This window comes from Eucyclogobius newberryi, unplaced genomic scaffold (assembly GCF_026437365.1).
Source record: "Eucyclogobius newberryi isolate DKJ021-1_F unplaced genomic scaffold, fEucNew1.0.hap1 SCAF_8, whole genome shotgun sequence".
NCBI classification, from domain to species: Eukaryota; Metazoa; Chordata; class Actinopteri; order Gobiiformes; family Gobiidae; genus Eucyclogobius; species Eucyclogobius newberryi.
In genome coordinates, this window is record NW_027316500.1 from 7,261,525 (window position 1) to 7,283,929 (window position 22,405).

Consider the following 22,405-nt stretch of genomic DNA (forward strand, 5'->3'; position numbering starts at 1 on the left):
TGGTCTGTGGGTGGGACATAAAATAATTCTGTATTAAAGGTGTTGCATTGTAATTTCTTAATCTTTCCATCAGGTATATCTTTATTGTATGTAATGAATTGCCTGAAGCGCTAACGTTTTTCATACGACCACAACACCAGAGCAATTCCTGTTATCATTTAATTGGACATGATATGCAAAATTGTCCTGTTGTATTTTGAGTAATCCTGTATTATCTGAAAATTTCAGTTTTCACCTATTATTTACTCCGCCCGCATCCCTGTACTTCGTAATACTTAGTTGATAGTTTTAATTGAAATATTAAGACTTGTATGTCATATACATAGGGCTCAAAAAGTGTATCTTATTCAATAATGTGTAAAATGTATTTTGTAAAATTACATCATAACACCAAAATACAGACAAAAAATCTGGAACTTTTTACTTCAGCTATTATTTGATGTATGATATAAAAGTAAAAAAGCACAATGATTTATTTTTTTCTTATAACGATTCATGCTGCCTCTTCATGCTGTTGTTTTGAGACCGAGCTTGATGTGTTTATGCTTTACCTGATAGATGTAATTTGATGCAATAACCGTTTTCCCATGTGGATTTTAAGTCCACGTATCAACTGTTCCGTGCCATATTCTCAAATGAATAAACTGATCTTTGTTTCGCTTTTGTGTTTTTAGTGCGGAGGCTGTGACGCTGAATGACTGCCTGCAGCTGTCCTACCTTCCATCCAAAAGGAACCACATGCTGCTGCTTTACCCCAGAGAGATCCTGATCCTGGACCTGGAGCTGAGCCAGACTGTGGGAGTGGTGGCCATCGAGCGCTCGGGTGTGCCCTTCACACAGGTTTGGAGCCTTAACTTTGGTATCAGAAAGGACTACGGATTGTTTTTGTCTGAATCATTTTCCTCACACGTTATAAATGTGTAATATTTGTGTACTGTTACATTTAGACTATTGTAGACATGGAAAGACATGTCGGAACAAAAGGACTATTCTCATGTGGGGTTTTTATCTTGTATTTATAATTGGGATGTAACATAAATTTAAACAGTGATTTTTTTTATTATTTTTTTAGCTTTTTTTAAATATGTCTTTGGAATATACATTGGTCATACGTACCAAAGACTTGTCAAGGGATTTTAAGTGCTTTGGGTGCCCTGAATGCACTATATAAATACATTGTAATACAAATAATAATGGTTTGCATATCAGCCACAAATGTCTAATCATTTAAAAACTTAAAAAAAAAAAAAAATCAGAATGTTCATGTATTCAGAAAATATCTACAGATGTGTGTATTTAATTTGACTAATTATTGTAACTGTTGAAAAGATTACTGAGTAGGGTTGCACGATTTTGGGGAAAAATAGAATTATAATAAATTTATTTGAAGTATTGCAATACAGTTAGATTTGCAATATGGTTAAACAATGGGATTCTGTTCAGAGTGCACTTTATAAACAGCTTCAGGAGCGTCAACATTTGAGGAAAGACTAATATATGAACTCATAAACTAATAGAAGAATCCCATGACTTTCAGAACATGTTTGTAGAAGTCTAGTACAGGGCTGTTGGATAAAAAGAGGATATTTTGTTATTTGCAGAGGATTTCAATTTAAATCTTACCTATCTAAATAATTGCAGCCTTTTGGATTTGATATTTGCTTCAACTCAGCTGTTTGTGATTTATTTTGAAGCCCTAATACAAAGCATGGCGCAGTATTCTTCTTTATGCAAGAATACTGCATAAATCATTACTAAAATATAATTGTATACCATGTTTTGTGTTATTGTGGTTGTCTTTGGTTTGGTTTTGTAAGATATTATCCCAGCTCTTGTTTTTGTGCCCTGCTTATAAAAGAACCTTACTGTGCAGATTTAAAATGGGTTAGCTCCCTGCTGCAGGTGAGATAAAAGTAGCTAAGACTTTGCCGGATTTAGTCTGTGGTCGTCAACATAATTTTTATTCCCTCAGATGAACCATCGTCGCGGTTTCTTGTAGTTTCTGCTGAATTTCTGCAGGTGCTTTTAAGAAATCAGGCTCCTGTAGTTCTTTCTTCACCAGGCTGTAGTTCCTCCTGCTGTGGCTGATAAACCCCTCTTCCCTCTCGACTAATGTCGTTCTGATAGTGGCTCAGCAGGTCGACCCAGTCCTGATTAAAACTTAAGTTTGGCGCCAACTACTTGCACTTTTCTTTTCCAATGCCAGCAGTCCACTGACCTTTTTAAACTGAAGGTTCCTATGTCTTCTACTTGAATAGATGAAAACGATAAATGCAGAAAGACAAGGAAATGGAGGATTTTTCACATTGGTAATGGAAAAGCTAGTTTTACCTGAGACTCAACTTTGTAGCCTGGTTTTGGACTGGATATCTATTGCATTAAAACGGTGCTTGCATTAAATTAGTTACATTTGTTTCTTGAATTTGGTGAACCTTTTAATTTTCGTATGATTTACGTTGGTAGATATGAACAATCTGTATACAGAAAAGTCTTCAGATGTCACCGAGGCATTCTGTGGCACAATGTTATTACTGTTGCAGGTTTCTGGTCCCCCTTGAAAACGAGTCTCCAGGGGCTTTCCATAAATACATTCAAATATGCAAACTTAGCAGATGCATGTCAGACGACACTTTTGATAAATTGCTGCACTTTCAAATTTGTACAAAATGATAAGCCCTAACAAGAAAATTGCAGCATTTTCTAGTCCCTGACAAAACAGCCCGAGATGTTTTAAAATACGGAGCGTGACAGACAAAATTGTTCAGCGGAAGTGGCAAGAAAATGTCAAAATAATGACTTTTGTGTCATGAACTCGCATCCATAGTTTATTATGTATGGTTGTTTACCCACAAATCTTATCTTATGTGTCTTGACAGCAATTTAGTTTTAATCTTTTTACACGCTTGTTATTATTCAAAGGTGCCGAGGCTTTGTTGTCCAGGAGTTGGCCCTAAAGTCCCAGCTTGAGAGCGGCTGGGCTGGTATTATTCAGCTTGTCCGAGCCTGGTCCAAGCATATTCGCTCTAAGTGTTATAAAGTGCTTGTCATGCAGCCAATTTGCATGAATGATCACACGGCTTCGGTGAAAGCGGGGAAGATTTAGGGGCTTGGGAGAGACTTGGAAATGCAAACAAATGTAGGTCTCTCATGAACAGAGTGTGCGGAATGTATGCAGCATGTCAAGTCGACGTAGAGCTTACGAAAGTACAGACCTGGTTTAGTATGTGGTTTCTGAGTTTGACTATTGACAAAAAGGGTTAAAGATTTGCAATCTCATTAAAGGTTTAAGTCATTGTCATCAATAGGGATGTGCTCAAAATATGGACAATGTATCATGACAGACTTCTTGGCTATCATGTTAATTTATTACATTGCAGTTATACACACAAGTACCAGTTGACTATTGCATTAAGGCTGAATCTAGCACAGTGTATCTTGGCAGTACCCTGTCAAAGTCGTCAATATTTAGCTCAGCCTTACTGTCAGCCTTACCACAATAAACTATAATTTAAATGTATCTTTGGTTCCTGCGACGTCTAATGGTAAATCAGTGTAGTCCACATGTTTGATAGTGCCATTAAATCAGGGGCCCCTCCTGCTGTTGTGGCTACTGACATTGTAACCTGCCAGACTAAAACACTGTTATTATTTTGAAGGTGACTTTTTCTTATTACTGAACATTTTGCAAAATGTTATTAAAGTGCGAGTTGTTTCTTTTTTTCTGTGTGATTTTAGGTGATCCCTTGTGCTCAACGGGACGCCCTGTACTGTCTCCATGAAAACGGGTGCATCACTCTCCGTGTGTGTCGCTCCACCACCACTGAAGATGCATCAGGTCTGTTGTTATTAAGTAGAGGCGTTATTTTATGTATGGCATTTGTTATGTAAGTTATAATGCTCCTAAAAACAAAACAAGCTAAGTACATGTATCCATTGATTTTTTTTTTTTTGGAGCAAATCCCAATATCCTATATTTGTCTTTCTGTTTCGGCAAATAATCGATATTTGCCGATACCGGTATTAAGATCACAAATAGGAGTTAAGTTCACAAAGTAAGTTTTCACTTTTGTAAAGAAATAACACCATGTGTTTATCTGGGATATAATCTCATCTTTTAGCATAACTGCTCTTCTATTTCTACTTTTATGTATTAAAAGTTTGTTCAAAAAGTCAAATCTGATGCACTAAGGACAAACTGGGAATGACACTTGGGCACAGAGACGTGAACAGTGCAGAAAGAAATTGGTGCCAAATATCTGCAACATTAAAAAAAATAAACTTTGTTTTGGTTTTTGTTTTAAAATAGATTTTTTGGCCCTTAGGCTTCATTAAAGCAAGCCCCAATAGTCATTAAATTGATTTAGCAAAAAATATGGCCTGGAAAAACATGAGAACCAAATTAATTCAATTCCCACAGGCATTCCATCTATAAAAACAAAACAAAACTGTTTGACAAAAGGATTTCACCTTTGAAAGCATCAAATGCAATCTGCATTTCAGTGAGGTGGAAACAACCTAAACCCAACATCCAAATATAGGCACTTCACTAATGCTTAATGTGTCTTTTTATTTAAACAGCTGTTCTTTCTATGCACAATCAGCATCTAAGACCATTTTTTCACGAGGAAATCTTTCATTTCAATTTATTTCCTGAAAATTATGTCCATTACATTCACATTATTCTGTTGCCCAATGGAATAGTTACAAGCCCGTATTATTAGTTTTGGCATAATAAAAGCCTAAATATCTTGTTTTGACATCAGTTTATGACATTAAAGATCTCAAAGTGCACCATTTAAAAAAGGATTACATTAGATTTTCTGAAACTTGCATAAACACCACCTCTAGACAGGACGGCATAGTATGAAATAGGGATGTGACCCGGAAAGGACGCACAGCAACCTACATAGAGAACATGTGTGCCATCCACTCTGCCACCGAGCAGCACCGACTCATTTTCAATATTAGAGCGATGCCAACATGGAAAGCCTCTGATATCAATGTTAAATAATATACCATCCCTGTCATGATAGCTCCAGTATAGACATATACTACATATATATATATATATATATATATATATATATATATATATATCTCTACTGATAATAAATTCCCAAGTATTCTGTCTCCACTAGTGTTTAGGAACTAGCTTTACAGATAGTTAACAGTTGCTCCAATAAACACCAGGAAGCCTCTTGCCGTTTTGGATATTTACTGCAGCGTTGACTGTAAAACTGTAACATACAAAAATAGCAGCATATTACAATCATGTTGCAACATTTGATATCCAGTCTCTCCGCGGTGCGTTTACACACGTCGTGAAGGTCTGAATTTAGTGGCGGCTGTGCAGCCCCTCTATCCTCTCTGACCTGGGCCGTGAGCGGAGAGCCTTGGGCCGAGGGAACGAAGGAGGAAGAGTCCTCATCGTCCTCTGAGACCAAACACCCGTCCCCAAAGGAGCCATCATCCTCCTCGTAGTGGAGGAGAAGTGGCTCGTCTTCGAGCGGGGTATAAAGTTCCAACGCAGAGCCCCAGCTCCGGCTCCGGCCCAGCGGTGCCAAGTCAGACTGAACCGCGGCTCCGAGCTGGTGTGCTGCGGTAGCGGGTTCAGTCATGACCGGGTCCTTCTCCGACAGGCTAGCTTGGCGTGCTAGTATGTGGCGGAGACTTTTCACCGTGAACCGGGAGCAGTGCGGGCACGAGCCGGGATTGTCAAGTGCAACGCGGGCATGTTCCAGCCCGAGGCACGTCGAGCAGACCTGGTGTGTGTCTTTGCTCGAGATTTTATTTCCGCAGGTGCAGAACCTTGCGCCGTCCGGGTCCATCTCCGTGGTGGGAGAGACCGTTAGCTTTGCAGCTGTCATGGTTGTTACCTGGAGTGGTAAGAACAGGAATCACTGAATAGTCAGCGCAAAATGTCCGTCCTGTGTGGAGACAGGAGGTGACGCTGCAATGCCAGCCTCTCAGGGCTGGCGTATTGGTATTGTGCTTCTGTGAATACGCGCGAGGGGGCGTATCCCATAGTGAGACATCGAACGAATGCTATGAAAGAGAACTGTAACATACAAAAATAGCAGCATATTACAATCATGTTACAACATTTGAATGAACACAACACATGCATAGCTTGATAAATATATACATTTTAGGTAAATATGATGTAGAAAAGAACAACATTGGCTTAAATACCCCAATAAAAACGTGTGTCAAATTAGCGCTTAGCTTGATGCTAACATGCATTGAAAATGCCATAGACATGCCAATGCTAATCGCGTCTTGTATTTTATCGCAAATTTCACCAATATTCACAACTTTTAGATGATATACAGCAAATAGGTCTACTCCTAACAGTACAATACTTACAGACAGATATTTCGAAGAACCAAATGACAGTTTAGAGGCTCAAACAATCTAGCACGTGACTGTAGATAAGTCAATGAGGAAACTACGGAAGCTCTGAGCAGACAAAAACACATGAACTCAAAACGGAAATCTTTTACCACTGGGGGCACCACACCCAAGAATCAGCTGAATGTCACTTCCTGCTCTTCACCCCATTTTACACTGCCTACTGCCATTAAATAAACGTGTCCAGATAAAAAAAACAAAATTCTACCACTCATGGACCAATATATGGACCAAAGAAGATATTATTCAATTATTAAGCGGCAAGGCAATTAAATTGCCTTGCCTCCCTAACCATGCTGGACTGCAGGGATCGTTTCAAACTGATCTTTTATCAAATCCCAGTGTACCTGTCCTGGCTAATCTGCAGCTGAGCTCCTGTGTGTGTTCAGAAGTCTAAAGCCCTATTCATCAGGGATTAGTTTTACCTTGGGACCTCAGATATAATTAGGAACATCATCTGTGTTTCTAATCCCGTGCGAATCGTCCATCTCTGTGAAATTTTCAGTAAATATTCCTTTAACTTTTACCTACTGTATTTCAGCAAACTCAGAAGTCCTCGGGTAATTCTAGTTGCTTTGAATCTTATATTGATCGTATTACAGTTTCTAAAAAAAAGAAACCAAACAAACTGCGGAAAAAACTGGGCAGCATTTTGGATAGTTTGGATGCTTTTGAATCAAGGGACTGTGTCAGCTTGAATGGATTAAAAGAGAGAAGCTCTGGCTGTTTCATAAGAAATCTGATCGTGTGGATGTCATTTTGATATCTGATCGTAACAACGTGGTCATAAGATAAACTTCTCACACTACAGCACAGCTAACAAACTAAAGTAATTTAAACTATTACAAACACTGGCAAGATGGATAAATTAAAATGTTTGTATTATATTTCAATGTGTTTTCCAGTCCGCCATTTCAGGAATTAAGTCCGTAAAAATGAGTGAATTACTGAACTTGCTTTTCCCGTGCGAATGTTCACAAAAAAAAAAACTCAGACATCGTGGGGTCATTCACATTTAGGTAAAACTTATCCCTTCTGAATAGGGCCTAACTGTTTTTACCAGCTTTTTGAAACGGGACCTCATTGTCCTTCTGATGTCTCCACCTCATTCACATGTGACATTAGGTTGAATACTTATCCCCACCTGCTCTTTCATTCTTCACCATTTACTTACTTTGAGTGTCTAATGTGCGCTTGAGTCTTAACTTAAATCATTTGACTGTTTCATTTCTCCGCACCTTACATTTAAGTGTCTTCTTTTTCCCCAGCTGCTTCATTATGTGGACTGCCTAGCGTATCTATCTTTCAGCTCAATTATTCCTGACATCATTATGTATTATTATTTAATTTTACTTCCATCATTCCGTAGTATATTGTGGAAAAGTTTCAGTGGGATCCGAGAATAACTTGTGTTGTAAATAATTCACTTTGGTCTGGGTTTGCTTTAATGTATTCTGCTCCATTTACAAAATCAAATCTTAATTATACTCCCTAAAAATGAACTGTTTTGAAGTTCTAGTAAGGTTCAATGGGTTCAATGATGAAGCATTAGTCTCTTGACTGGCAAGGCAGTCCTCAACCTCTAATTTAGGGATGACCCAATCACAGATGCTCACTCAATAATATATGTTTAACTTGTTTACCTCACATTTATCATTTAGTTTATTATCTGCAGAAATCTGAGCTGTTTCTTAGTCCTCTTTTAGTTTTTTGTTTGTTTTATACTCGCAAGCCTGATTGGTTAAGCCCTCTGTCAATTACGCCCATCGGAAATTGTGGAAACATGATACAATTCCACACTATCCCCGTACACGATTGTAAAATATAATAAAACCATGTAGTCTTTGGTGTCCCTGGTAAAGTTACCTCTGTACTACTAGACTCTTGAATCTTGAGTACAAGTTAGATCACTGTACATCCAAACCATAGCAAAAATATGGGCTTTCGGGCTTTCTTAAAACGAGCCTGTCTTTTCCACAGTAGTTTATTTATGCCTCTCATTTTCCTCTCAGATCCGGAGCAGAGTTCGCAGGAGCTCGTGTACGACTTGCGCTCTCAGTGCGATGCCATCCGAGTGACCAAGACCGTGCGCCCATATCGAATGGTCATCTGCCCCGTGAACGAAAACAACGCGGCCCTGATGGTCAGCGACGGCAGAGTCATGCTGTGGGAGCTCAAAGCGCACTCCGGCAAGACCACAGTCAATCCCAGGTACAACAGCCCAAATGGGACCGGTTATAACATATATACATACGTATTGGTAAAAAATATATATTATGATGATTACGTAAAGTATTGCATTAAAGATACAAACAAGCCAGTCATTCCACCAAGCCAAGTTACAGGTCATGGAGTAATTAAACATCTGTATTTAAATATATGCAGAATAGAACACTTAAATGTGATACTGTGGAACATTCAAAGAACAAGTTACATAGTTGACCTTTAAATGGGGATGAGCAACATTTGAATAGCAAGTATATCGGAAAAAATTACATTGGATTGTTTTGACAGATTTTTATTTATTTATTATGTGCTTCTTGTCATATGTCTGTGTTTTTTATGTTTGTTTAAAAATAGAATTGCACACACATTGTTTATAATTGAAACGATTGAAAATGACCTCAAAAGAGACCTTGTCCTTTTGTGGTTATTTCACATTTTCCTAGACTTCAACCTCAACCAAGACATTTACACACACAGTGTAGAACATTCCTGATGCATTTGTTATTGAGAATTTATTCCTCCATATTCTGGAATCCCCTATAAACCACACGTTTTTACTGGCATAGGATTGAGACCTAGGATTTGGATTTATAAACCTGATCATTGCAATCTGCATACGATGGTTGGATTATATTTATTTGCTTTGATTAACTGCATATCTTGGGCACAGTGGATTAGATGTTTGAACTTTGTTGTACAGACACAGTTGTTATGTCTTTGGGCACACACATAAGCTGAAAATTTCAAACCCTTCCATTTCTGATCCACATTTTACACACTAAATTGCCCATTTATGTCACATATGTTAAAACTTCAAAGATTTGTCAGAGTGTGACAGCCTGAAGTGAGGAAGGTTTCTGTAAGATACTTTGTAAAATGACTCACAGGGGCTTAAAGGGGGATAATCCTTTGACCTAAGTTTAGATTTCTTACTAAATTGCTCAGGTAGGAGGTGAACTTAAGATGACTACAAGCATTGGCGATGTGGCAATTTCCCTGTGATAGAAACGTGAGACGCGTGCCCTTCAGCACATCGAGCAAATTTGTGTTAAACTCTCAAAGACATTTTATTTTAATGCGTTTTGGAAAGCAAACAAAGTGCTTTCCGAGTTTATATTTTGAACATAAAAGTGTCACTGACTTGCTCATTTGGGAGAAGATCGTTAGAGTAGCACAAATGAGTGTATTTCGAATTGACAGACTCTTCATACGACTACAATAATTCTTTAAACAAAATAAACAATTGCTTTTGCTATTTAATGTTCTCATAGCATAAATTAATGTGAATTATTTGCGTTTCAGTGCTGGTCCCGTGCTGCCAGCTGTCTTTTCAGTAAATTCATTTCACATGCAAATCCTTCTCTGCGATGTTGTTTAGCATTCTGCCTTCCAGTCTGTCTGTTTGGCTCACAAAGCTTAAAACAAATGCTTTAAGGAGGTTCTGGCACTGGCTGTTTGTACTGACATGACTAATAATTCCTGCTACACTCTTTTGTGGGCCAATGTTGTCACTTGCCTTGCACATGCCGATAAATGACGGTGGGTTATTTATGGAGAAACCACTTTGCTAGATTTGAACCCTTTTTTCTTTCAGATAGGCTTTATTGTGCTTATGACCAGCAGCTAATAGGACATATTCAAAAAAAATGCCTGGACTGGAGATAATTACTTTATGCACCAACCACTAGTATACATTTGGTCAGTCAGTTTTTGTGATTTAGAACAACTTCATATTTTAACTGCTACCATTATGTCTTTCCATTTCATTAATTATGTTATGTTTTGTGTAATGTTTAATAACTCTCTTCTGTCCCACAGCTCTGGCCTGTCGCCGCTCTACTCCCCTGTGGCTTTTTGTGGAGCTCCTTTGGGTCCAAACCAAAAGATGATTGAGGATCTGTCCCTCAACAGCATGATAGGTAAGGACAAGGCACTGCTATAAATTCTATAAAACATATTTTGAAAGGTTTTGTTGCCTGTAGGCTTTATTACACAGGAGAGGTCAGGGTTTAATGGGGAATGAGAGTGGGGAAGACATGCAGTAAATCGTCGTCGTCGGGATTTGAACTCATGATACTGCGGCTGCACTTGGAGCCACTCGACCACCGGGCAGCACACCGCTATAAAATTTATGAAAATATTGTTTAGGTTAAAATAAACTATCTGTCGTTGACACTATGTAAAACAAGAACTTCTGCTTTATGTTGCTTTGATAGTGATAGTTTTCTGCTCGTTTGGTTGAGAGGTAATTTGCACATTGTCTCACTGTGATGTTGCACCTCACATTGCTTTCCTTGTCAATTAATGTCTTATTTCCTTTTATATTTATAATAATTTCTCTTTGCCGTTGCTTTATGTAAAAAAAAGACTGTCAAGTAGCTCTGGGAATGCTGATGGCAATTACGAACACAGAGCTGTTCTCCAGGAGAGAGAGAGAGAGAGAGAGAGAGAGAGAGAGTGCCCCTGGCAAGACCCGGACTCCATTTAGTTTTATAATAATGACAAGGTCCCTCTCTGTGCTGCTTGTTTTAATGACTTAAAGCACCATAAACGCACATGTTTGTCCGCTCTCCTCTTTTTCAGTCCGTCTTTATCTCCGGTTTGTCAGCTCATATGCCCAAGCGGCGGAGGAGTGGACCGAACCATTATGAGGGAGGGGGTGATTGAAACATAGAATGTTTGTCACACACAAATGGAAAGATACCTATACATTAAAATGGCTCAACTGTCCAATAGTGAGTTCATCTGTTAAAATAGGAAATTATTCCCTTATTCATCTCGACTGTGAATAGGCATATCTTACAAGAATTAAAAATATTTTTATTTATTAGGATTTTGTCGACTTTCAAGAAATTCTTGGTTGACTAAAGACAAGTCCTGCCAATCGATTAGTCAACGAAAGCTTTTACAAGCTTTTAGCATGTTATGAGCTACCCAGACTCCACTGTAATGCAAAAACAATTACCAATGCAGAAAAGTACTAGGAAACTGTGAATTTGTATGTGAAAAGGTAGATTATACTCATGATTCAATACTAAATCTTCAGATAACTCGCTCTATACCTTTTATACTTTCCGTTATACTTTCTGCTGCTGTCCAACATAAGGCCAAGAGCCCTTAATGTAAAATTCCAACCTGTTCAATCTTGCACAGTTATGCACTGTAAAAAATCCTCTAAACCCCCATGTGCCTGTTGTGTCGCAGAGTCCATTATGAATAAGTGGAATATACAGCACATACATCAAAATGTTCAGACACCTTTTTCTCATGGAGCTGCTAAAATGAATGACATTTGCTGCCAGGCACACACTGTGACTGTCACAGGTAATGCGGTTGAAATGCCTTGCCCTAGGACAGCAATATTCTCTATTGAGTCATAGTGAAGTGAGACATGCGCTGCAAACCCACAGCCTGTCTTTCCGCACACTAACTATTGGCTACATTTACTGACCCTCCAAAAAATCAAACCTTTTCACAAACATTCAAAACATTTTAGCCTGCTCTGCTGTGTTAGAGCAGGCTAATGGAAGGTCAGCCTTTTGACTATAATAAATGATTGCAGAACCTTTTTTATCAGGCAGAATGTATGATTCTATGGCGACGGTCTCTGGTCAGCTGTGGGCAACAAATAAAGATTAAAGTACATCACAGACAAACAACTGGGTAATAAAAGTGGTGTTAAATGCCGAGTCAATGTTTGTTTCAACAAACTTTTTATTCTATATAAATGTGTTTGTGTTTGGAATCATTGTGCAGTCAAGATAAATATGCACCGTGTTGAAAATGATCTTATTTGCAGAAACATGTAAAATGCATCAAGTACATTGCCTGAATAGGTTTACCACTGAATTAGGTAAGAGAATCGTACTTGGACAATACAGGAATACACACTTAAGCAATTAAGTCTTCTAAGCCAGCGATTATTTTTCAAATTAGTCGACGAATCAAACAAATGTTTCCTTTTTCTTTAGATACATTTTTAACAAAGTCAAGTTAGAAATATAGGTGACCGAAGGCTTCTAGAAAGAGATTATTTATGATTAATATTAAATTATTGATGTAATTTGATATTTTTTGAATGATGATTTAATGATTGATTTAATAATGGTGCTGTTGTTTATTTTTTTTAAATGGCTTTCTGTATGTGTTTTAAAGTCTGCATAGTGCAAATAACGATTGTGATTATCAAAGTTCAACTATGATTATTTATAGTAGTATAGTTGATTAGTCAAGATTAGTCGACTAATCGTTGCAGCTCTACCAATCAGTTATCTACCCGTAAGACTTATATATTATGTGACATATAATGGAGAAATTATACACGCACACGCACTTCTTCCTGCTCCTTTCCTGAGACGTTCCTAGGCTTCACAGAGACAGTCTGTCCAGCGTGTCCTGGGTTTTCCCCAAGGACTCTTCCCGGTGGGACATGCCCGAAACACCTCAGCTCCTCCCCTTGACTGAGCTCCTCACCCCATCTCTAAGGGAGCACCCAGCCTACTATATTTTGTCATCATAATTTATTCTTCCACTATGTTGATTCATCTGACCACCTGTTGTGACACCTTTTAGAACCCTCAAGAAACGCAGCAATAATATTCCACTAGGGACAGTGCTTCTGTCTACATGGTAAAAGGAGAGTCATTGGGCTGAGGACGTTTCAGATTCTGTCCTTGTCCCATCTGGTGGCAAGTTATAATAGTTAACTTGACACTCTGTAAGCACTTTAACTTTTGCAAACTCCACAGGGGGAATTCAAAGTCTAGTATTTTGTGATGTGAGTTGTGTTCTATTCCCTAGTTTTTACCTCTTATGTTTTGGGCCTACGGGTAACTTTCTGTTGCCCTTTTAATGCTGCTGTACAAAGGAGCGCTCGACTGGACAGCATCATTCTCCTTAGGGTACTCTGGCCTTTCTGTTTCCACTTCAAAATCTTGCTTGCAACATATTACAATACAATCTGTTCTCCCGGTAGGATTCCAAAATATGAATAATAAAATTGTAATGATATTCGTTTTTTTCTTCTATTTTTTCTGATTTAGATGCCCGTAGGCTTTATTAGATAAGAAATGAAATTGTGAAATGGGGGATGAGAGTGAAGGGAGGCCATGCTGTACATAGTCTGAGGTCGGGATTCAAACTCACGCATGTGTGCTGTGCTTTAACCACTCGACCACCGGGCAGCACGATATTCAGTCAATTTTCGAGTCAAACTGTCAGAGAAGTAGAGGTCCTTGGGGAGGTGGAGTGCTTCTTGTAATGTAGGGAGGGTTTTGTATTTCTGCCACACACAAACGTTCTCCAAGGCCGTCGAATGCCTGAAGCTACAGCTCAGAATGACAGTTTGCGAATAAAGGCCTGTGTTTTGAAGAGTTTACCCTGCAGGATAGTGGAATTTTAACTTGCACAGTTGTAGAAGCTTGTTAAAATTTGATAGATTGTTTGACAGTACACTGGCATGCAGCTAGTGGTGGGAGAATACAAATAAACAAATGACAAACTAATGATGTTACTGCTGCATACTTGTGTTGATGTTAATCACAGCGCCTATCCACTGTTACTGTGATGCATGTGTTTGTATTGAATTTAACTATTATTATTCATCCCAGGCACTAGAGACACAAACTAGTCAGTCATCATGGAAAACCACGTACTGATATGATTATGATGAATGAATAGTAGACTAGTTCAGTTATGTCAGTGCTTAATAATTTTGATGAACGTGAACTGAACGCACTGTATTACTGCCGACGAACGAAACTAAACGTGTTCTTTCTGGTGTCTGTGAACGGCATGTTCATTCTTTTTAATTTAGTTCAATAAGGTGTCAGATTTCTAGTGAATTCCAGGCGAAAAACACACATTATGTTGCCCAAAAAGAGCCTATGTCTGGCAAGTGTGAGAGCTCCAAAGTTGTAGAGGCCGACAGCGCAGACAGAGATTTTGCGTGTCGCACCGCACTGCGCATGCGCATCAAAACAAAAAGCAGCACGGTCGCCCTACGACCAGTTACGTGAGTTTTATGATAATGTCGGTGAGAATGGGAACAATTTGCATTTCTGTGCAAACTTTGCCTCTAGTGAAGACTGTCCCTTCAATGTGAATGTAAATCCTGGGTAAGGATTCAAAATTGGATGAAGATGAAATCTGACACATAGTTTCAGCATTAAACTAATAAAATAATTGCTGCCTGTGGTTGAATATGGGCTGTGGAAATAATGTAGAAACATTATAGCATAATATTGAACTATGAACTGAACTAGTTCATTTTAAAATGTGTGAACTATGAACTGAACTAGTTGTTCTGTTAAATGGCAACGATTAAAAGTCTGGCATTGTTTATGGTCAGAAAATGTGTAAAAAAAAAAACAACCTTTTTTTAGGGAGACAACATTCTATAGAAATGGGATGAATCAATATGAAATTTCATCACAAAAAGTGAATGCAGAATATCAGATTAAACCTCAACCACGTAACTTTTTAGCCAGGGTTAGAAAATATGGTAAGGGTTACAAAAATGTAAATTTTTGGCCTGGAGAAAATGTAGTTACTTTGTCTACTATTCCACATAAAACGTCATGCTATCTCTAGAAAGCCCCATGGTGTTGCCTTAAAAATAAAACAAAAATATTGTATGGTATAAGTATAGTGTACGTACTTACTAAATGCTTAATATTCTTATGATTAGAGCAAAAAGGTCCAGCATTGTGACTGAATGTATTGGCAATAAATGTTTATGTAGCCTCCACTTACAAATCCTACAATAAACAACGGAAACAATAGCATGACCCATTGACTTTCCTGTGTTGTTTGTTTTAGAGCTTCATCATGATCACACGTCATTATCCCGGAGCTGCCATGCATTTTAAACAGAGATGATACCACAATTAAACTTTTGGTTACACTCAAACAATCATCAACAGGACATGGCTCGCTAATTAAACATAAAACATTTAACTCAGTCTAGTAGATCTCAGGACATACCTCGTCAGGAAAAAAGTTTTTTGTATGCCTTTTAATGATTTTAAAGCACTGGTTAAGGACTACCCACAGTGCCGGTGCTCTTGCTTTGCATGAATTTATCCAAAAGTGTAAGTGTGTTTTTATGTTTGTTGATTATTTGATTTGTATTTTTATTGAGATGTCCTGTGTTTGTTTGTTTAATCTGTATTTTGAATTTGACAGGGTACTCACGAAAAAGAGAATGATAAAGAAATAGTATGTGGTTAAGAAAATGTGTCATTCAAGTTTTAATGATTGAAACAAAAAAATCCATAGTATTTAATTAAACTTTGAGAAGTTCAGTTTAATTGAATGGACTAAAGCCAATTGTTGTTTATCTCCTTCAGCCACAAATTGTAATAGCTTCTAATTAACTTGTATTTTCAGCATATAAAGCTTAATGACTCAGTAAAAAGTAAAGGGTTTCTATGAGAAAAAAACTTGGCTGATAGTACTATTTTGTGTACTCTGTCAGCCAACATTAAAAGTTTCATCACATTAAATAGTATATTCTGTAGTTGACTTCAGTGTGATCCATTATTCAGTTTCACTTTTCCTGTCATTTACTAAAATCTGTGTACCTTTTTTCTGCTTTGCCAGGATACAAATTTAGACTTGAAGCCAACTCTTAACTTCTACTAGGAGGTTTTCGTTGCTTTCAGCCCGTTTTAACTATCATCAACAATGGATTCATAATTCCTTGTCCTCTATTTTAGGTCAGACCCTGATAGCCGGAGAGACGACGCCTCCTTCCTCAAACCAACACGAGGTCCAGCTAAAGTTCCTGTTGACTGGTCTGCTCTCTGGACTTCCTCTGCCTCCGTTTGCCCTCCGCATGTGTCCGCCGCTCACCACCAAAAACATCAGCCACTACCAACCGTTACTGGCCTCTGGTAAGTAGATGAAAACAAGCCGCAATGGACAGCGCTCTCATCTTTGAAGAGCTGGGATGTACACAACATTGACTGATTGTTGTGTTTAATTGTTTAGTTAAAGACTGATCAAGACAGAAGGTACTGACTAAATCGCTTTGCAAAACTTTTCTGCTCCACACACACAGTTCTTTTGGGCTGTGTTAAAAGTTCTAATTATTTAAACCGAAATGATACATGTGTAGGAGGACCAGCCGGTTTAATAATTAGTGAAACAAACACAACAAAAGGTAACTAAACTAAACAACTAAAACAAAAGGTACACATTACCAAAAAAAAGTCTCCGTAAATGTTGTTGTTTTAATGTAGATGGTTATTTCTGTCACCTTTTTAGATTTTCTTAAATTTATTACTGATGGTTAATATATTGGTGGTAATTTTGGTATTTGATATTGTTCCTATATTGAGATTTAAGCAGATGTTTAGCTTTATATTTTGAGTTCAAATTCAAATGGAAGACAAACATGCAACAAATTCTTTAATACCCCATGATTACGGTACATTTTGAATGAGTAAACTTAATATTTTGGCCTTGCTGTCGATTTTTAAACGTCAACGCCAATATCAGCATCCAAACAAATACTGGATATTGGTATTGACTAAAAAAATCTATATCGGACCATCCATAGCATTTAGAGGTTTTAGTCTACCTTGATCAGGGTCAGATTTTCAAAACCACATTTAAAATACCGTATTCATTTTAAGGAGACAAACGTAAAACTATGAAATGAAAGACGTCACATCTTTTTTCTTTGTCTAGACTGCTTGGACACCAATGTCAAGGCTCACAGTAAGAGTTTGTATTGCGGTCCTCCTCTGCAATGTCCTATCTATGTAATTTTACTGTCAAAATGTCCTCCTTTCTGGCCATTAGTCACCGCAACAGTTTCTCCCGACGACACATTTGATTTATAAAATGTTGGTGCATAAAATATAGTTAAGTGAGTTATGAGGAGGGAAAAGTATGGGTTTTCTACTTTTCAGTTGTGAGTAACCGCAGAAGACCTTATAAAACAAATGAAGGGCAAAATGTCTTTTAAGTTAGACAGGTTTTTACAGCTAACGCTCATATAGTTTGCCCGGCCGCTTTCAGTCTGTGCTTCGATTGTAAGTTGACTGCGACTCATATCATGTCAGATTTTGGCTCTTTTTTCCATCCTCCGGCTCAGAAGAGCGCATGTTCACTGCGAAGGCCGATGCTCCGCCTGCGCGCGGGTCTGCCGGGGCTTCCTCCAGGGTAGTGCCTGGATCCCTCCCAGCTGAGCCGACTCGCTGCGTTCCTCCACGGCGAGGATTCATCAACTTCTGTCCCTCCTGGGCCACCTCAACTTTGTTATGAGGATCATTCCTGGGCTGCTCTTTCATCTCCAGGCTGCTTGACCTGGCTAACTCCGTCCCCTCCCTTCTCGATGAGTGTCGGTCTGATCTTGCTTCTGGTCCTACCCTCCTCCACGATTGGACCACTATTTTGTTTTTCTATGACATCATTCAGTCTTCTGACTCCTTGCGCTTTGACATGGACGCTGCCTTCTCCTCTGATTTTGGGGGGTATTGGCAAGGCGACGGTCATCTTCCAACTATGCCCTGTACGTTTGTCCTGAACTGCCTTCATCCTGGCGACCCGACACACTCTCCACCCCTAGTAAATCGTCACGTCTCTCAGCAAATACTGGTGGTGGTTCTAGCAATTCTCAATTATCGTCCCCTTATCTTCCGGGCCATGTTTGCTTTGCCCATCTCCTGCCAGTCCTGCTCGCGTCTGTGACCCATGTCTCACAGTCAACCTCTGCCCGTCCTGCTCCCGTCTGTGACCCATGTCTCACAGTCGACCTCTGCCCGTCCTGCTCCCGTCTGTGACCCATGTCTCACAGTCGACCTCTGCCCATCCTGCTCCCGTCTGTGACCCATGTCTCACAGTCGACCTCTGCCCGTCCTGCTCCCGTCTGTGACCCACATCTCACAGTCAACCCCTGCTTGTCTTTAGCTCCCCTTGTCATTACTCCCGGGTGCTTCATTTTCTGTCCCATATCATTCACCACATCTCTTGGCGAATAGAAGCCATTATTCCAGGTGCTTCAGCAGTCACAGCGTGTCCCTCAACTCCCCTGTCAACTACACATTTCAGTATCCGCCCATCTCAGGCTACCGCTTTATCAATAGCGGACTCGCACCCCTGCCGTTCCATTCCAGTGACTTGAGCATTTGCAGCTCTCGCTTTTTCTCCTTCTCAATTCTCTCTTTCATTCTAATTCTCTTTCCCTCTCTCCTTCTCTCTCTCTTTCTTTCTGTTCCTCACTTTTTTTTAAATTGGCTGCCAACTGCCATTTAAGGTAACACAACAACAACAACGACTTCCGGATATTAAGCATCAGTTTTTGAAAATCAGGGCCACTTAGCGGGTCTTTAGGGGGGTGAAAACTCTATCCATCTATTATGGCACGCCCATAATCGCAATGTTTTCTGCCCGGATCTGAGTGCCAGATAACCCATGCATTTAAGCTAGCTAAATGCTTCTTTCTGTTTTTGTCTGAGTCTCTCCAGGGTGAAATTAAAGGCGTAATAGCGTAACAATTTTTTGCCCATTTGAGAACTCAAGCGGAATTGCGCATGCGCACTCAACTCATGCGGAACCAGAGAAAAGCCTCGCGGCTAGACGTGCGTTTGTTTATTAGCGCGACGGATCGCATCACATTTCTCGTCTCTGTAGATTTCCGTCTCTTCTGAGCCAGCTCAAACTTTCTTTCTCGGTCTTGATTTCGTCCTGTACACTGAGGGAACTATATTATGATAGATCCATGCGCTTAGACACAGGGAAACGTGCTGCTCCCCTGGGGACGAGCCAGAACGAGGCTGCAGGTGAGCAGCTGGTGCGTTCTATGATTGACACGTGGCAGTACTAATCGGCAGTCCACGCGACAAGGAAATGAGACTCAGATTTGGCGCCAAAAAAACGGCCATTCCACCTTTTAAGCTAGCGTAAATTCAGCCTGGAAGACCTAACTCCACCCAATCTGTCCACTACTACACCAGGGCTCACCTGCTCTCCAGCCTCAATCAACGCGCCCCCCATGGCACTGGGCACTTCCCCTGCTCCCAATCAGTGCACCATCTGCCCCATTCAAACGCTCATGTAGTTGGTACGGCCGCTTTCAGTGTGTGCTGCGACCCACCACTTCCCCATCTCCTCCTCGGCATCCCTTTTATCATCCTCATCATCCGCTACCCTCTTCCTCATATCTACCACAACCAGTCTCCAGGCCCTGGGGGGAGACATCTAATATAGTCCTGTTTTTGAGTCTCTTCAGGGTGAAATGGGCTACGCTTAGTTCAATGACATGTTCCACATAAATTAATCATAGCTCAAAGACACTTGCCCCCCTCAGTGCAGTAGACACTCAGATAAATTATATCACTGCAGCCCAACGCGGTTTCATAGAGATGCATTGTTTTTACTGAACATGTCCTCACAGACCGCTATAGTTCAACATAAATCATTTTGTGGAGCCGCATTGAACAACAATGTATACAATGGTGTTTTTCAACTTTTGTCTGATTGAGAAACTAAAACAGCATAAGTGTTGGCCAATCACTTGCGAGCTAAGCACTTTTGATATGGTTGTAAGATGATTTAAAAATAAATTTTGATCAGGGCCTCTTTTATATAGGATTGTGTAGGAATTTTGCTGAGCAAGGGCGTAATTTCTTGTGGCGCATGTCACAGAAACTCCTGATTTATAAAACCCTCCGTGCACTTTATAGAACCCACCTGCAGCTCGAATCAGCACATGTGAACCCACGTCACATCACGCCCTCTCCACACCCCCAAAATGGAAAAGGGCCATGCAAAGTGACTTACGAGTGAGATCTTACCTACACATAAGCTGATTATCACTGGGTTTGATGCACGGGATAGAAAGGGAAGAGCAGACGCTCCATGCAGCAGTATAAGGTTTTGCCCTGTTCACACACATAGATGCAGTACATGCACGCGTCTGTCTGAATTAGGGCTGAACGATTAATTGCATTTGCAATTAAATTGCGATGTGATCAAATGCGATTTGCTAATCGCAACGTACGCGATTAGATTACATACATTCAGGGATGGCGTCCCCGCGATCCCTAAATGTACGCGAGCGGACGCGGGCGTCGCTAGCGCGGGCAGAACTAGCGCGGGCGGAACGATTAATTGTATTTGCAATTTAATCGCGATGTGATCAAATGCGATTTGCTAATCGCAACGTATGCCTCGTGTGCAGGGGTCTCGCTACGTACATTCAGGGATGGCGTCCCCGCGATCCCTGAATGTACGCGGGCGGACGCGGGCGGCTTTAGCGCGGGCGGAGGCGGGCGGCTTTAGCGCGGGCGGACGCGGGCGGCTTTAGCGCGGGCGGACACGGGCGGCTTTAGCGCGGGCGGCTTTAGCGCGGGCGGCCGGCCGCCCGCGGGCGCTTTAGCGCGGGCGGCCGCGGGCGCTTTAGCGCGGGCGGCCGCGGGCGGCCGCGGGCGCTTTAGCGCGGGCGGCCGCGGGCGCTTTAGCGCGGGCGGCCGCGGGCGCTTTAGCGCGGGCGGCCGCGGGCGCTTTAGCGCGGGCGGGCGCTTTAGCGCGGGCGGCCGCGGGCGCTTTAGCGCGGGCGGCCGCGGGCGCTTTAGCGCGGGCGGCCGCGGGCGCTTTAGCCGCGGGCGGCCGCGGGCGGCCGCGGGCGCTTTAGCCGCGGGCGGCCGCGGGCGCTTTAGCGCGGGCGGCCGCGGGCGCTTTAGCCGCGGGCGGCCGCGGGCGCTTTAGCGCGGGCGGCCGCGGGCGCTTTAGCGCGGGCGGCCGCGGGCGCTTTAGCCGCGGGCGGCCGCGGGCGGCCGCGGGCGCTTTAGCCGCGGGCGGCCGCGGGCGCTTTAGCCGCGGGCGGCCGCGGGCGGCCGCGGGCGCTTTAGCCGCGGGCGGCCGCGGGCGCTTTAGCGCGGGCGGCCGCGGGCGCTTTAGCGCGGGCGGCCGCGGGCGCTTTAGCGCGGGCGGCCGCGGGCGCTTTAGCGCGGGCGGCCGCGGGCGGCTTTAGCGCGGGCGGACGCGGGCGCTTTAGCGCGGGCGGCCGCGGGCGCTTTAGCGCGGGCGGCCGCGGGCGGCCGCGGGCGCTTTAGCGCGGGCGGCCGCGGGCGGCCGCGGGCGCTTTTAGCGCGGGCGGCCGCGGGCGCTTTTAGCGCGGGCGGCCGCGGGCGCTTTTAGCGCGGGCGGCCGCGGGCGCTTTTAGCGCGGGCGGCCGCGGGCGCTTTTAGCGCGGGCGGCCGCGGGCGCTTTAGCGCGGGCGGCCGCGGGCGGCCGCGGGCGCTTTAGCCGCGGGCGGCCGCGGGCGCTTTAGCGCGGGCGGCCGCGGGCGCTTTAGCGCGGGCGGCCGCGGGCGCTTTAGCGCGGGCGGACGCGGGCGGCTTTAGCGCGGGCGGCCGGCCGCCCGCGGGCGCTTTAGCGCGGGCGGCCGCGGGCGCTTTAGCGCGGGCGGCCGCGGGCGCTTTAGCGCGGGCGGCCGCGGGCGCTTTAGCGCGGGCGCTTTAGCGCGGGCGGCCGCGGGCGCTTTAGCGCGGGCGGCCGCGGGCGCTTTAGCGCGGGCGCTTTAGCGCGGGCGGCCGCGGGCGCTTTAGCGCGGGCGGCCGCGGGCGGCCGCGGGCGCTTTAGCGCGGGCGGCCGCGGGCGCTTTAGCGCGGGCGGCCGCGGGCGCTTTAGCGCGGGCGGCCGCGGGCGCTTTAGCGCGGGCGGCCGCGGGCGCTTTAGCGCGGGCGGCCGCGGGCGCTTTAGCGCGGGCGGCCGCGGGCGGCTTTAGCGCGGGCGGCCGCGGGCGGCTTTAGCGCGG

General features: G+C 42.7%; 1 protein-coding gene across 1 annotated transcript in view; it reads left to right on the forward strand.

Annotated features, from left to right (window-relative positions):
• The window catches only part of wdr11 (WD repeat domain 11), a 93,944-nt gene that overhangs the window by 18,755 nt on the left and 52,784 nt on the right, over positions 1-22,405 (forward strand). Inside the window, exons 6-10 of the mRNA XM_072436521.1 lie at positions 675-840; positions 3,736-3,835; positions 8,424-8,622; positions 10,456-10,556; positions 16,356-16,532. Of these exons, the coding sequence (XP_072292622.1) occupies positions 675-840; positions 3,736-3,835; positions 8,424-8,622; positions 10,456-10,556; positions 16,356-16,532 (743 nt within the window). The remainder of the gene's footprint in view (positions 1-674; positions 841-3,735; positions 3,836-8,423; positions 8,623-10,455; positions 10,557-16,355; positions 16,533-22,405) is intronic.